Here is a 15193-nt window from a genome sequence, read left to right as displayed (position 1 = left end):
GTTGTCTTCGCAGACCTTGAACAGGTGGCACATGCCCTCAGTGGGAGATAGCCATTCAGGAAGAGGAGAAGAAGAAGAAGAAGAAGACCTTGAACAGGATTTTTATTGTTCGCTGCGTCCCTGGGAGCTGAAAAAGCTATGTAAAACGATTGCTTTTTTCGAGATACATATCGTGTACATATATTTATAGGAATAATAATTTTTTATACAGTCTACAGAACATCGATCAGAAGATCACAAAATCGAGCATATGTTCCACTTGAATAACGACTTTTTTCCATTCGTGTTGATTTCCTGCGTCCTGTCTTTCGTAAGCGCTGAAAAAAGTAATTTCAATTTGACATCATTCGAAAATCCAAAAGATCTGTAACGTTAGATTTAATTTGAAAGTTGATGAAATTTTTGCGAATCTTTACCGGATAAATTTGAACCGAGTGTCAAAGTGTCGCGATTGCTGATTGTCGTCATTTCGCGATAAACACTCGCGTCGAAGGACAGGGCAGCTACCCGTGCGAATAATTCGTTCACACCGTCCCCACTTTTCGCGGAAACGGCCCAGTATTCTGCTCTCAGTGACTTTGCAACGGTAGAAGCTCTTTTTTCAATTACGTCGTAAACTTGACTCGACTGCGGTTGATGAAAAAAATCATTAAAATTCAACACAATATTTTTCCACAACGAATTCATACAGACAAATATTGCAATTCCATTTACGTATTGTAATATTTCCTTCAATATATCTGATCGAAAAGAAATTATTGTCGATGAAAATAGTTCGCGTATTACGAAAGAACATTTGGACTGTAAAACGAGCAAAAATCGCAAATAATTTTTCCGAATAATACCAAGTTGAACATGATTTCAATAACGCTGACGAAAAAATTTATAATATATTTCTAAATCGCGTTCATTCTGTTCAATGTCATAATTTTATTGGTACCAACAAATCCCGTTTGGTGCCAACAAGAAAAACGTGATATCGACCGGCGCTGTTGCTCCTACTCGCTTCAGTCAACCATTGGTGGCAATGGGAGAGTGACATGAGGCTGCCGAGATCGAAGACAACCATAATGACATTGGCGCCGCGATAATAAGACGCTGCGATGCATTTGAACCTCTCCTGTCCCGCAGTGTCCCATCTAACCGTCAATAAGCAGTTTCGTGATTTTCAAACCATAGAACATAGTTGTGATAGTTCTGTCCACGTAAAATCATGTTCGTGAAAAGCATCGTCAATCAATATCTTAAGTCGAAAATTGTAAGGAGTGTAAATACGAATAAAAATAATAATTACATTTGTAGATTGAATGGTGCACCGAGAATGTCGAATCTTTCAACCTCAAAATCGACGCCAATCGTAGCTTTGTAATTATTGTCGAAGGACTTGTGACAGAAACTGTGAAAATAAATGTTATTTTTCCTTTCGTTCTGCTTTCCCAAAATTACACATTTTTTGAGAATGTCAGACTTATACCGATTAACGAGGGAGGTTTTACCGACAGCCACATCTCCAAGCACAATGACCTTGGATATCCTTGGAGCTAGGGATTTCCTAGTACAACCGCGTCTCACGAGATGATTGAAATCGGTTTGTTCGAGGTAAGGTGTAACTTCGGACGTAAAAGGTGGAGGCCAGTAATTGATCTGTTATACAAGAGATATGTAAATGACATACGCTCGCGCGATCGAAACTCCTATGAAGTTCAGCGTGCATGTATGTATGTAAACGATGAGCCGCTAGAATGCATCATCACGATATTGTGATTATGTAAAAAAAAAAAAAAAAAACAGAAAACAAAACAAAATATCTTACGTAAAAAAAAATCTTATGCAATGGAAGTGCTGATTATTGTTGCGATTTAGTTTTACCTGACGTTCTTGATGGGCTGAATTTTTGAGCATTTTGTAGACAGCCGAACGTGTTTCGAGCATTGAAGTTTCCTTATCGAAATATCTAGTGACTTTATTGGTGAGGTTATAAATTTTTGTACAAGTGTATTTCCGATTTCCGATAGGTGGTTGAAAAAAGTTACTGTTTTTTGTAATCTCGTAATATTTATGCGGTAAGAACAAGTTCGTAATAAGTTTCGAATGAGACTGCGAGAGCACGGAGAACTTGGTGTTTTGTTTGTGAAATGAAAAAGGACTGGTTGCTGTGACAGGTGGTACGCGCGAGTCCTGCGATGGGGGGGCTCCATCATCAACGTTAAATTGTATCTTGCATGATTACAATAAATAGTCGTCGGGATATGTAACCCTATGGTAATGTATTTGTTTATTTAAATGAGATCATTTACATTTTGCTTACGTGACACTGTCAAAATAATAACAATTTTAACACACCATTATCTGCATTATTCACCTTGAATATAAAGTCAACACAGTTCTCGTACTCGCAAGTTTTGGTCTTCCAGACTGATGCAAATTTTTACTGTGGCCTTTATTCCCAGTAAATTCAGGCTGTTATATTTTATAGATTTCGAAAAACTTTTCACTTTTGTTCACTGGATTCTGCATTTTCTGCATTCTCCGTTATTTTCATGATTCAAGTGCGATCGGTAATAAATTTATTTCGATGAAGGAGATGAAAAATGAGTTGAGACAGTGACTGTATCGGATAATCAGAAAATTTTTATTTTTTACATGCTCGAACCAAACTTCACACAAAGTTTTTGCGAATAACGCCGATTTTCGGCCCCGTTGACAGCCGAAAACGAAATTCGTCAATGCACGCTTTAGCGAAAATATAATTTAAAACGGTTTTTTCTATTGCTCAGCATATATCTGTTTATTGAATGCCAAAACGGATATTTACCGCTTTTATTGAATTCATCGTATGGGCGATAAAAAACCATTTTTTTTTAAATCAAATCAAATTCAATTTTTTAAATCTTGGATGTCGTTTGTCGTGAATTTGCTGACGTTGCTACGTACAGCGTACGTAGAAAGAAAATGATTGATATTTTTTTCGTTTGGATAATGGCAAACATAATGCCCACATTGGGCCGTTACCCTGTTCCAAGCACTCATCAAATTATTATTTTGATATAATTCGAACGTTTCGGTTGTCCTGCTTTTTTTGGATTGTTGTCAGTCGATAATAGACGAAAGAGCCCTTGCCAGCTGTTGTTGCTCGGTGTTATTTACCGACTGTCGCGGGTCCGCGACCCGACCCCGACTTTGGACCCCTCTGCACATATACGCACACAACATATCTGTCTCAAGCGCACTCATTTAATATTATTTTTCGCGGAAAAAATATTCAAAAGCATTTGCTTACGACATTTTTAATTCAAAGGGATAATAAAGGATTGTATTGCAAACGAAATAAGTATTCAGTCGAGTTGGCAAAATCGAAACCGTTAGCATTGAGGAAAAACCACTTGGGGCACACCGACTTACACATATAAATGTCACCCACAAACGTATAATATTTCCCGGTGGGGCAGTGAATGTGTCTCTCTCGAATCGAAGACACTACACACCACAGGTTATTCGTTCTCTTTTTTCTTACTGAATGTATTCTCAGTAGTTCGTTTCATTCGGGGAAGGAGCTCAAGCAGCCAGTGCCGAAAAGACTCTGACGATTCTGACATGTTCGCTTTGAACGAAATGTCGCACGTATAACCACAAAAAAACTACTGGCTGGATGTTAAAACAATTCATAAATAAAAACAGTCATATCCGATGTTCTGGAAGTCACACGGAGTTATCATTTTAAATAAACTGGTAGAAAGTATAGATACAAGTGGAAAAAAAAATACGGGAGGAGGGAAAACAGTCATTTGCAAGAATTGCAAACTGTAACATCGGAAAAACGGTTCCTAGGTTGTGAGAAAAAATATTAATAAAAAATAACGAAAACGGATTAATGAGCACCACGAGAAATTGCCAGTGTACGATTAGCGTTAGAAGAGAAAATACAAGATAATGAGCGGCCAAAAGTTTCAGTATGACGAGAGCGGCGGAACATTTTTTTACTTCCTATTATCATTTCTTGCGCTTTTGCTCGTACCCGGAACGTATTATCTCTGGCCACGTTGTACGAAACCAGGTTAGAAACATATTGAAAAAAAAATAAAAACACGCACGTCCACGTACATTCACACACACACGCACACATACTTTTATTTAATGCCACTTCATCATCGTGACCATCCTCGTCATCAGCCACGCGTACAAAATATACCGTTATCCAAGAACTCTTATTGAATTAAAATCATCTCAACAATTCGTTATATTTTCTCACATACACTCGTGATGAAAACATTTTATAAAAAATATTATTCCGTGGTATTTGTTATATTTGAAAAAATTATAAAAATATTCACTTGCATCATTATTGTTTCAATGAACTATCATATTTTGTTTTTAATTAAACCATTGATTCGATCGCGATTAGACACATTTTCTTTCAAAACCTCCATTATAAAAATTGGTCCTCTAACAGTCCCCTTGATGTTGATGACTCCCTGACATTGGTGGACCAAACTTGACATCCTTTCGAATTTGCGCAGATCCCGATGAAGCATCAAAGGAATGCCACTGTGACGGATGCAAGAAGAAAAAGATTATATTGCAGCAGAGCGATCCGCTGAAAGAGACTAGAGCTTTCATAACGTGAGGATTTACCAAACATTTCTTATACTACTATTACCAGAAAATTGATATTCATAATTGAAATATTTTAAGGACCATACCTGTTCCATATCCAGTTCCACAAAGTGATTTCATTTGGTAAATCGTTCTAACGACCAAATACAAATGTTACAGTAAATTACTTATCATCCTTGGCTGGGTCGCGCTCATACTCTTGGCCTACAAAGTCTCTCAATATGATACAGAAATGGCTAATTTCGATCCGTTTGAGATCCTGGGTATTTCGGCGGTAAGCAAATGGATTTCACAACTGAGTGAATTTTTGTGACGCTCATTAGTTATCTGAAACCCACTAGAGAGGAATAAAGTCAGAAATCTATGATTTTATATTGAGTCATATTTTTTTTTTGCAGGGAGCGTCTCAAGGAGAAATCAAACGAGCCTACAGAAAACTTTCGCTCATTCTTCATCCTGACAAAGAAACTGGAAATGAAAAAGTTTTCATGATATTAACCAAGGGTACATTGTGAATCGTTAAAAATATCGAATTTCATAAGTTTATTCAGAGTATTGAGGGGAACTTGATAAGCCTTCTAGATACACCGTCCAATAATGTTTTTCAGGAATTAAGTTTTCTTTGACAATTTATCAATCTAACGGATAAGGAGATTCAGTCTCAAAAATTGTTGCTTAATATTACACACAAGCAATCTTATTCGACATAAGAAAACAAAAGCTTATTTTTAGGACCAAAGTCAAAGTAATGTGTGATGAATATTTGAAATGACACGAACAAAAAGTTTTTCAGTTTCTCTTTGTTGTTTCCCGTTGCTTTCAAGAGACTAAAAAAGAATATCAATATTCCTATTATAATTCGAAATGCCCCCTACGATTTGAAAGTTTGAATAAGATTCGCTGCACCTGATGATTAACAATAACCAATTACACAAATGTTTCATGGATTCGTGAAAGTATTTATGATAAATATTTTTGTGTATATAGCTTATAAGGCGTTAACAGACGATGAAGCACGGAAGAATTGGGAGAAATACGGTAACCCGGACGGACCGGGCGTAATGAGTTTTGGTATAGCTTTACCTTCATGGATCGTCGAGAAGGAAAATTCTGTATGGGTTTTAGGACTGTATGCACTTGTCTTCATGGTTGCTTTGCCAACTGTCGTGGGCATGTGGTGGTACAGGAGTATTCGATACACTGGAGATCAAGTAATTAATTCTTTCTAGACCATAGCTGATGATCAGATTTGAGGCTATAATTAAAATGAATTTTCACAGTAAATTTATTCATTGTGAATTTTAGGAAGATTTGTTTTCGTATAAAGTTGTGTTTTTCTCTCTTATACATTTGAAATATGATTTGTTTTTAAAATATTGTAATGTTTATTTTTATTGCTGCAGGTCCTGTTAGCAACTACACAAATGTACTATGGTTCTTTCGCTAAAACGTCTTCAGCGTCGCTCAAACGGGTAATAATGATACTAGGCGCTTCCTATGAATTTTCCAAACGCTGCAACGCTGAAATCGTTGAGAGACAATCAGACAGAGAAGAAGTTCCTTCGGTAAGATTTCGGTACCGAACAAATTCAATTTATATATTCAAAATTTTCATAATAATAATATCTTGATTATTTTTCTGCGTTATTTTAGCTGATTAAAAAAATTAGTAATTTGGGGGAGAAGAACAAGGAACCACTTTTGTGCAATATGTACTCGATAAAAGCACGAGCAATAATTCACGCACATTTATCAAGAATTCCTCTCAATCCTGAAACCCTCGAGAAGGACAGACAGTACATAGTGAAAAAATGTCCTTATCTCATTCAAGAAATGATCGCCTGTGTCAATCAATTGATCTTTCTAGCGTACAACAGACGAGGTGAGTCAATATTCGTACTGAGAAATAATTGAAAAACGAATATCCACGAAGGTTCATTGAAAAAAGTTATTGATTTCAACAGTTGCGAGACTCTTGCGAATTCAAACGATCGAGAATTGCATGAGGCTGAGCTCGATGATAGTGCAAGGCTTTTGGGAATTCAAAAATCCTCTCCTCCAGCTTCCTCACATCGAGGAGGAACATTTGAAGTATTTCCTTGCGAAAAAACGTAACATCAAGAGCCTCCAGCAATTTGCTCAACTAAAGGGCGAAGAAAGACGACAAATCTTGAGAAATTTGTCAGACGAACAGTACGAAGACGTGTTGAAGGTGTTGGGTAACATGCCTTACGTCGATTTTAAAGTTCAAGCGGAAGGTTGGTGGTGGATATTTTTTACAACAGCTGACTTACAGTTAGTTCTGTTTTTTTATGAAATGAATGAATAAATTTTGAATTTTTTACTTCTACAGTAATCGATGACGAAAATCCGATGGTTTATACGGCAAATGCAATAGTGACGGTGACGGTAGTTCTCACACGTAAAGATATGAAGCATTGTTTCGGTGATGACACGATCAAGGAGCAAACGACGATAGACGAGGATAATAGGCAGAATGGCGAAGCTAAAGTTAACAGCGTACCAACGGAAGTAGCAACGGAGGAACAAAATAACACAGCAGAGAAAAGGCCGGCGTGGTTGAAGCAGAAGAAAGGAACGAAAAAAGCTCACAAAAAGAAAACAAATAAAAAGGTGGTGCCTACAAAAAGTGCTACTACACCGAAAGCCGGAAGTCAGCAGGAAGATACACCAACGCCAAAGGCGAGAAAGAAGGACGATAAGGAGAAAAACGATCAGGAGACAACTAAAGAGAAAGCATCGGCAGGTAGTGACAACAGCGACGCTGAAAGCGAGAGAAGCGAGGAAGAGGAGAGCTCTAATGACAAAAAAGAGGCTACTTTCGAGGACGATGATTCCGAGTGGGAAAAGTGAGTATTCGAACAAACAAGTTTCTATTACGATTGCCGATTTTTTATTGTTATACAACTAGTTGAATTTATTTATTGAAAATAAGAATAGACACCATATCGATGACATTACAACGATTAATTAATCGAGGATGTTTCACTTTTATTCGAATAATTTATTTATCAAATTCAATTTGTTCGAATAACGCTTTTTTCATCTCAAAGGTTCCAGCAGCGGATATCAAAGAGAGACAAGGTCTTAGAAGGCCGAGGTAACGTTTCTCACGTCGTACATTGCCCTTTGTTCCCGGAGGTTAAACAAGAGTACTGGTGGGTCTACGTATGCGATAGAAAATCGCGTACGCTTTTAGCGCCACCCCTTCACGTCACTTCATTGGTACACACCGAGGAATTGCAATTGCGGTTTACCGCACCCATGTGGCCCGGTGTTTACACCTTTACAGTGTGTTTACGCAGCGACTCATATTTCGGTTTCGATCAGGCACATGATATTAAGGTATTCATGTGTTTCGAATATTATTCATATTTTATGTAATCATAGTCGTTTAAAAACTGTCATATTTACAGTGAAGGGGATCGGAGATTACGTTTGAATATAAAAACGATCCGGTGTCCCTCGGTTGAAATTTTCATTAAGCATGAATCTTCGTTTATTTTTAAAGCTGGATGTTAAAGAAGCACTAGAAGTTCCGACCGAGCATCCGCAATGGGATATTTCCGACGAGGAAACGGCGGAGGACGTTGACGCCGTTGACGAACATTCCGAATACACGACTGACGAAGATATCAGTGACAATGAGTAAAAAACTAGTAAAAAAAAAACAAATTTTTTAAATCAAGCCAACCACGAAAACCACAGAGAAGATCCTCTTTCATTGTCGATCTTATAAAAGTGCAGCTATACAGTGACAATGCAGCTCCAAAATAATCGAAATGGCCAAAAAAATAAAACTGCGCGATTCACTATTATCCTTGTCTTACATCATAAACTCCATTAGGCTCTCTTACGTTTCTGCCTCCTTATGTCCCTCCGTCCGTTTGGGTCTATTTTGTCCTCTCCTTTTTGTACTTATACTCGTGCTAGTATCCATCACAGGAACACTGTTCGATAAATGGCCAACTCTTTACGGGTGACTTAAGTGCGAACGAGGAGAAAAATAAATGAAAGCAGAATGGGACGAATATTAATACTGATAATACCAATAATAATAAAAATAAAGAATAATAATCACCAATGCAGTGTGCGCAATGAGACGTCTCGATCGTGGCAGTGAAGACGAGTAAGTAGTGAAATAGAGAATTATATAAAGGAACGAAAAAAAAAAATCGAATGGACAAATATGATATTTATTTTAACATTGTTACTCGAGAACTTAGGGAGTACGTGTGCACAACTTTGTAATAAAAATGGAATTGTCTATACGTTTAAAATCAAATATACCTCCCATCAAACCAATCTCGCGACCCAAAACTTTCTTTTTACGTGAAGAAAGCGTAACGTTGTTGCTTTTTTCGTTCTGTAATTTCGTCGATTCGTGACGTTTTTAGTCTTCAGGGTGTTCATTTTCTGCGCGGAGTCCGAAGATTCTGGACCAAATACATCATGATTAATTTTGTCTCTATGGTAAGTACAAATTGTATTAAATAAGTATATTTCGAGCACGTGATAAACACATGAGACAGACTCATGCACACGTAATAAAAGTTGTGAAATTATATTGATAATTGTTCCCGGCTTAACTGAAATTCCATAGTTCTGAAGTTACGGAATCGAATTATCAGTGTCGACAAGAAACGGATTAAAAAATTAAAAAATTAAAAACGGATAAAAAATAAAAAGTTTGAATGCTAATGTAAACTTTGGAGTTTTATTCCTGGAGCGCAGCTATGTCTTGATGTCTAGTATTAAAAAACTTTTAAAGGCAAGCTGAATCTTGTTTCCATACCCGAGATACGTGCTAAATACTTCACAGATCGCATAGCCTCATCGTTTTTTCTTAAGTGCTATTTCACTTTCGGATTACCACAATTGGAAGGATTTTTATCTCTTTATAAATAGAGTTTGAATCGTGTTTCAGATTCAATTTTCATTTTTCGTCGTGTTTGTTCTTCAGTGTCTCGTAGGCGCAACAAATGCTCTTCGTAAGTTATGAGTCGATTTATGAAGTGTACGTTTGTAAAATTCAATTATTCGAAAATTTTTTTCGAAATTGAAGGAATTTTTTTTTCAGAATGTTAATAGCGATTGTGGGATTCTAATTCTTGTATTAAATTTTTTGGTTTTTCTGTAGCTTCTGGAACACGTATGAAAAATCGTGCTCAAGGTCCTGTCTACACATATGTAAAAACGGATAAACAGGGAAACGTTAAATGGGGTGTGCGACATTACGTCCCTCGTAATTTGTAAAAATCGACGATTAAATTTGTGCTGTACTTATTACGATACATATAAGTATGTATATTGATTTTTATTACATTGTTAACGTTCGTAAAACAATCTTATAAAATCTTTAACAATAATACGAAAACTTTGAAAAATAGAAACGCTTATGACAAATTTTCTTTCACGTTCGTCGTGAAAATAGACTACAAGTCGAAATTTTCCGTCTCCATTGGTAAACAAAAACTATCCCATGAGCCTAATCTGAAACGAAATATCATTGTACTCATAGAATTGTTATTCAAGCTGGTAAATAATCAATTTTTGTATCGACTCACAAAAGGCTTAAACTTGTATTGTCACATATCACAGCATCGGTAGGAATCATGGGAAAGGCATCTTCTTCCTCGATCGCCTTTTTTGTAATCTCTTCATAACTTTTACGGCAATGATCAAGCAGACCCTGAAATGAGCTTAAAGCTTTCTGCTGTAACTTAATATTTGTAGCGTATTCCTTGATGCGACTAAAAAGATAAAAAAAAAACGAATAAACAATGTTTTTTTTTACATCACATGGTTTTTAGTTTAATATTGGATGCTCGTAAATGAAAAAATAATATGCATGAACTGAAATGAATTTTTATGTCAAATTTGGTTAAAGCCTTTCGTTAACACATTAAATTAAAAAAAAAAGAAAAACCTTTATTTACCCACTTTCGATAAAGAATATTTGAAAGAAAAAAGTAAACTGTTTATCATTTTCACCTTACGAAGAAATCGATTTCTGAACATCGTAGTTGCTCTTCACAGAGTTTCAAAGCATCGAACACCAATCTCGCCATCTCCTTGGGCTGTTTGGGCTGCATGCGATGCATTTTTCTAATCGATTCCAATAAATCGGTTGCTTTTCCATGCCTGATGAAACGAATTATTTAAAGGACTTGTTTGGAAAAAAAAGTAACCAATAGTCTATAGTATTTTTGGATCACTTTTCTACTCACAATGAAGTCCATTTTTCCATCACGGTATTTTCAGAGATTTTTTTCAAGTCTTCAAATTGTTTGCTTAATGCACAGATTTCAAATGTTTCTTTTTTCATATCGTCAAGTAATTTTTGTGTTTGAACTCTCGTTAGAACGAAGTGTTCCCTTAATTCATCGGTCATTCTTCCATGCGTGGATGATTGTTCAAACATCGTAAGTTCTTTCATCAACTCATTCGCTTGATCTCTCAAAGCATTCACAGTATTGCAGAGATTATCAAGCGCCATATTGTTTAAATCGCTAGAAAATATAAATCGAACCCTTATTTTGAGACCAATTCGAATGAAAATTGACAGTATTGAGCACGAGTTTGAACTCGGATTTTAACATTGCCTGGAATGCGCTGCGCCATTAGTCTTCTGTTTGATAGGCAAACTCACATGTTGATACTGAGGGCGATGATGTAGGAACGGAAAAGTTCCTGTTCCTGGTATATGAAAAATACAGCCGTGCTGTAACATCTATCGATTTCGTCGTGGTTCAAAGCTTTTCGATTTTCCAAGATCCGTTGAACCAACGATGGAACGATTGGAACGGGATTCTGATCCACGTGGGGACCGTTTTTGTGGAAAACTATAAGGTACGAATCCTGAAAAATATTTCTAGTCATGTATAGCAAATCAAAATATGGGTCGAAAAATGTGGAAAAAAATTCCAACTGAAATTGAATTTAAGCAAATCATCCGATTGTAACGTATATTTATTTGAAAGAAATATATTTATTCAAACATTATCTGTATCTGCAGATAGTTATTACATAATTCGATTATTTATCAAGTATGAATTGTCGAGTGGAAGTATTGAAAGCATGATTGCGACGAGGCTCAAGTTTTTTTTGTTTACTTAGTAAACCACTATCATGTTCCTTGAGGCATAAGACGCCTTACTTACCCCTTGACTTGGTCGAAGACGAGTAAAAAAGTAGGAAAATATTTAGATATACCTCAATGCAATTGAAGACGAGAGATTTGGGATCATTCAGAACATTGCATTTCGTATCACTGATAATTTGATTGAAGACTTCAATTCTCGTTTTTTCGTGGATTAAAATTTGTAAATCCGCTACGCTTATTTGGGGATCAACGACGTATGAGTCCAGGCGATATAAAGGAACAACGAACATGTAAATGATCTGTACATCAAACAAAAAAAAATCATTCCACAAATCGAGGATTGATCGAGATTTCTTGTTTTTTCTATTTATTTGATTTTCTTATGTTTGAAATGTACCTTTCTGGATAACAACGGCTGAAGGAGACCGAAGACGACCGTTCTTTCGATGCCTTCGCTGTCTTTCATCTTGCCACGTTTTTTTGGATCCCATTTGAGGACTAGCCTGAACCAATTTGTCAGCTCAGATCGCATACACCTGGGGCCATTGTCGATTTAATCATTTGATGAAGCACTTAATTTTGTTCCACTTTTTTTCATTATTTCTTACTCAGATATTGTCGTGGGATTTTCGATTTCGTCGCTGAATTTGATGGTATTCTCTTCCATTCTTGCACTGATAGTATTGTCGCTTTTCCTTTTCACATAATTAATCCTGTAATTTGAAAAATGTCCATTAAAAATATATATCAATTCCGTTTATTTTGATCGGTTTTCGCATGTTATTTTGAAGTGTTTGAAAATTTTCCAGTTCTGTAATTGTGATACAAATAAATGTCTCATTGCAGCAAACAGACTGAAATAATTATTTTACCAAGTGGGTGTAACGTGCATATCTGGGAAAAATGGTCTGTTGCCGGTGATTATTTCATAAAATAATATTCCAAGACTCCAATAATCGACGGAGCGTGTATAACCGTCTTTCCAGAGTAATTCAGGAGCCAGATAATTGAGTGTACCGACTACAGAACGATCGATGGTCATGTCTCCAAGCTCACAAACGTAACCGAGATCTGTGAGTTTATATGTTACCTAGGTACATTGAATTCGATTGAAAGGATGCCAAAGAAAATTGAATGAAAAAATGATACAACAACAATAAGGAAATCACTAATTATTTGCCTTTTCTCCATATCGCTGAATTACAATATTGTCAGGCTTCAGATCTCTGTGTGTGAAATTGCGACTATGAAGATATTCAACTGCTGATGCAACATCCCGCATTATTTTATACGCTTCACTCTCTCGAACACCGCAACAATTTGAAGTTTGGTTTAGGAGCTTCAGAAAAATAGAGGAAGATTTGCTATTGTCAGAATTGTTAATTTTTAGTTAAATTCATTGCTATTTTTGGGTTATACTATTGGCAATTATCAGAAAATTTTAATGTTTATTTTTTTATTCGTTTATCTTTGCTTATCAAGATATGGCAAAAATAATTTTCAGCAAATTAATATTGGTTTTTTTCAATTTTCTGCTGTGTATGCATTATAGTCTTTAATTTTTTCTTAAAGTAGATAAAAATTTTAATTCATAGTTAATACTGTTTTTAGGTCTCCACGATTGCAATATTCCATACAAAGTACAGGAAGGGGGTTTTGAAGTCCTTGAAGTTGGGTGGGAACAGTTCTGGTCTCCACGATATTGGGATGTTGCAACGACGTCATTGTTTTAACTTCGTTGAGCCATCTCTCTTTTTGCTTCTTTGTTAATTGGTCATTGTTGCTTTTGCATATTTTTATTGCTGTTTACGGGAACAAATATATTTTGTAAATCTCATTGTCATAATTTTGCAATTCTGCCAGGGCAATATTACTGTTGTGACAATAAAGCTTTTTAGTAATCGCCCAAGCTGTGTCGAATAATTACAATCTTGAAAATTCAAGGTCAAGTTAGAAAAGTTATCCTAAACAAGAATGCTTAGAACATTATTCCAATTACATTTGTGTGTAATCAATTACAGTAATGTAGAAAACAATTGAAAACTTTTTAAATAAATGAAAGAAACATGACATTGATGAATTTCCATTCTTTCGCATTTAGAGGCAAATTCGAGAAGCAGTTTAACTAATAAGATATACAATATATGCAAATATATTTTAACAAGTCTTTTGGTATCAATACGATTTCGACATGTTTACAATATTTTGTATGTTTTTCAAAAAAAAATTCGGGTTCTGAACTCTTTTTCCATTTGTGGAAGGTGAAAATAAATTGACACCCGTTGTATTTGCCTTTACTATCAATGTTTCTTTTTTTAAATTTTTGCTCACCTATCATCTCGTTTGTATAATCATTTCTCCATAGTTGCACAATGCCAAAACCGCCGGCACCTAAGGGCCGGTGGCACACCCAGTGTCCAGGATCATTGGCCATTATTGAAAGATGGAAGTGTTTGTTAAAACAACAAACGTTCTTTGTTAAAGGACAAATCTTGGAATGTAATAGCAAAAAATCAAAGGTTTTCAATCCCAGAATTCACATATTCACATTTATTCACCGGTTTTTACGGAGAATAACCTTGACATTGAAAATCACACTCGATCAACTATACATTATATCTTATCAGTTAAAACGGAAAAGGATAAGTTGTGGTATTGGCTCTTAGTATTTTTCTGTAAAAATTAATAAAAAAAACTCAGTTTGAATGAACCAAACACAATTATATATCGATGGTGTTTGTGAATCGTGTCCTTTGTTGGGTATCTGCTGCTGGTATCTGCGTTTTGGAATCGGACCAAAGTTGATGTGACATCTGTTTTCAAATTTCGAACTAGAGACTGGGCGCTGGGGATAAGGTGCAAAGCAGGAAGGTCCAAAGAAAGGCTACTTGAACTTAACCCTTCTATTTTTACTTAAACATTTTTTTTCAACGCCAATCGTTTGACGGTCGTTTGGTGGTTTTTTTAAATCAATTCAAACATTTTTTTAAAAAGAATAACTCCTAAAAACGTGGTTTAAATAAAATTGTCAAGGTTAGCTTGATTTTTTTAAAATCTTTATGTCGCAGGAGGTTTAATTAAGGTCTAATCGAAGCGGAGCATTGTTTTTTTTTATTGATAAGAGTTTACGGAAAAAAAACTAAATGAATATATCCAAGAATTTTCCATTGCTGGAAATATCACCCATAAAAAGTAAATCCCGAAAATTATTGTTCCTTTCATGTTTTTCGAATGTACTCGTCATATAATCGTTTGGTGGTTATTGTTCGACTAGCTAAAACGTTATTCGAAAATATTGGTTACTAAAAACGGAATTCAAGAATTCATCACGGAAAGGCCAATTTTTCAAAAAGTTTTTGCCAGTGATCGACCAAGGATCCAATCGACACGGAAATGTTTGAAAATAACGAATGTTAATTACTGCAAAAGCGTTCGTTATATATATACTTACGT

The 15193-nt window shown here is 35.7% G+C and overlaps 3 protein-coding genes and 1 long non-coding RNA gene across 8 annotated transcripts; 1 reads left to right on the top strand and 3 right to left on the bottom strand.

The window, feature by feature from the left end:
- Positions 1-85: 85 nt before the first annotated feature.
- RabX5 (RAS oncogene family member RabX5) lies at positions 86-2122 on the bottom strand. Its single transcript, XM_043417846.1, has 6 exons — positions 1870-2122; positions 1475-1644; positions 1295-1396; positions 941-1139; positions 417-627; positions 86-317 (listed from the first exon to the last, which is right to left on the bottom strand). The coding sequence occupies exons 1-6, from the start codon at positions 1930-1932 to the stop codon at positions 235-237; spliced, it is 828 nt and encodes a 275-aa protein (XP_043273781.1). The 5' UTR covers positions 1933-2122; the 3' UTR covers positions 86-234.
- Positions 2123-2135: 13 nt separating this feature from the next.
- Positions 2136-8940, top strand: Sec63 (translocation protein Sec63). 2 transcript variants are annotated; one of them, XM_043417839.1, is made up of 11 exons: positions 2136-2262; positions 4518-4620; positions 4774-4888; positions 5013-5118; positions 5602-5825; positions 6018-6179; positions 6268-6496; positions 6579-6872; positions 6968-7484; positions 7689-7980; positions 8147-8940. In XM_043417839.1, the coding sequence occupies exons 3-11, from the start codon at positions 4847-4849 to the stop codon at positions 8285-8287; spliced, it is 2007 nt and encodes a 668-aa protein (XP_043273774.1). In that variant the 5' UTR covers positions 2136-2262; positions 4518-4620; positions 4774-4846; the 3' UTR covers positions 8288-8940. The 2 variants fall into 2 exon arrangements, with proteins under 2 accessions (XP_043273774.1, XP_043273773.1); XM_043417838.1 differs by lacking the exon at positions 2136-2262 and adding an exon at positions 3558-4054.
- On the bottom strand, positions 2614-3539 carry LOC122409936 (uncharacterized). Its single transcript, XR_006260805.1, has 2 exons — positions 3403-3539; positions 2614-3190 (listed from the first exon to the last, which is right to left on the bottom strand). It is a non-coding gene; the product is annotated as an uncharacterized lncRNA (long non-coding RNA).
- Positions 8941-9921: 981 nt separating the features above from the next.
- LOC122409932 (inhibitor of nuclear factor kappa-B kinase subunit alpha-like) lies at positions 9922-14511 on the bottom strand. 4 transcript variants are annotated; one of them, XM_043417842.1, is made up of 12 exons: positions 14072-14511; positions 13343-13542; positions 12921-13079; positions 12613-12830; positions 12349-12453; positions 12138-12276; positions 11851-12039; positions 11288-11496; positions 10866-11147; positions 10630-10779; positions 10203-10388; positions 9922-10128 (listed from the first exon to the last, which is right to left on the bottom strand). In XM_043417842.1, the coding sequence occupies exons 1-12, from the start codon at positions 14172-14174 to the stop codon at positions 10071-10073; spliced, it is 1998 nt and encodes a 665-aa protein (XP_043273777.1). In that variant the 5' UTR covers positions 14175-14511; the 3' UTR covers positions 9922-10070. The 4 variants fall into 4 exon arrangements, with proteins under 4 accessions (XP_043273777.1, XP_043273778.1, XP_043273779.1 ...); XM_043417843.1 differs by having other exon boundaries at positions 9922-10123; XM_043417844.1 differs by lacking the exon at positions 14072-14511 and having other exon boundaries at positions 13378-13509.
- Positions 14512-15193: the final 682 nt, after the last annotated feature.

The sequence above is a fragment of the Venturia canescens genome, chromosome 4 (genome assembly GCF_019457755.1).
Source record: "Venturia canescens isolate UGA chromosome 4, ASM1945775v1, whole genome shotgun sequence".
NCBI classification, from domain to species: Eukaryota; Metazoa; Arthropoda; class Insecta; order Hymenoptera; family Ichneumonidae; genus Venturia; species Venturia canescens.
This window is presented reverse-complemented; position numbering and strand designations above follow the sequence as displayed.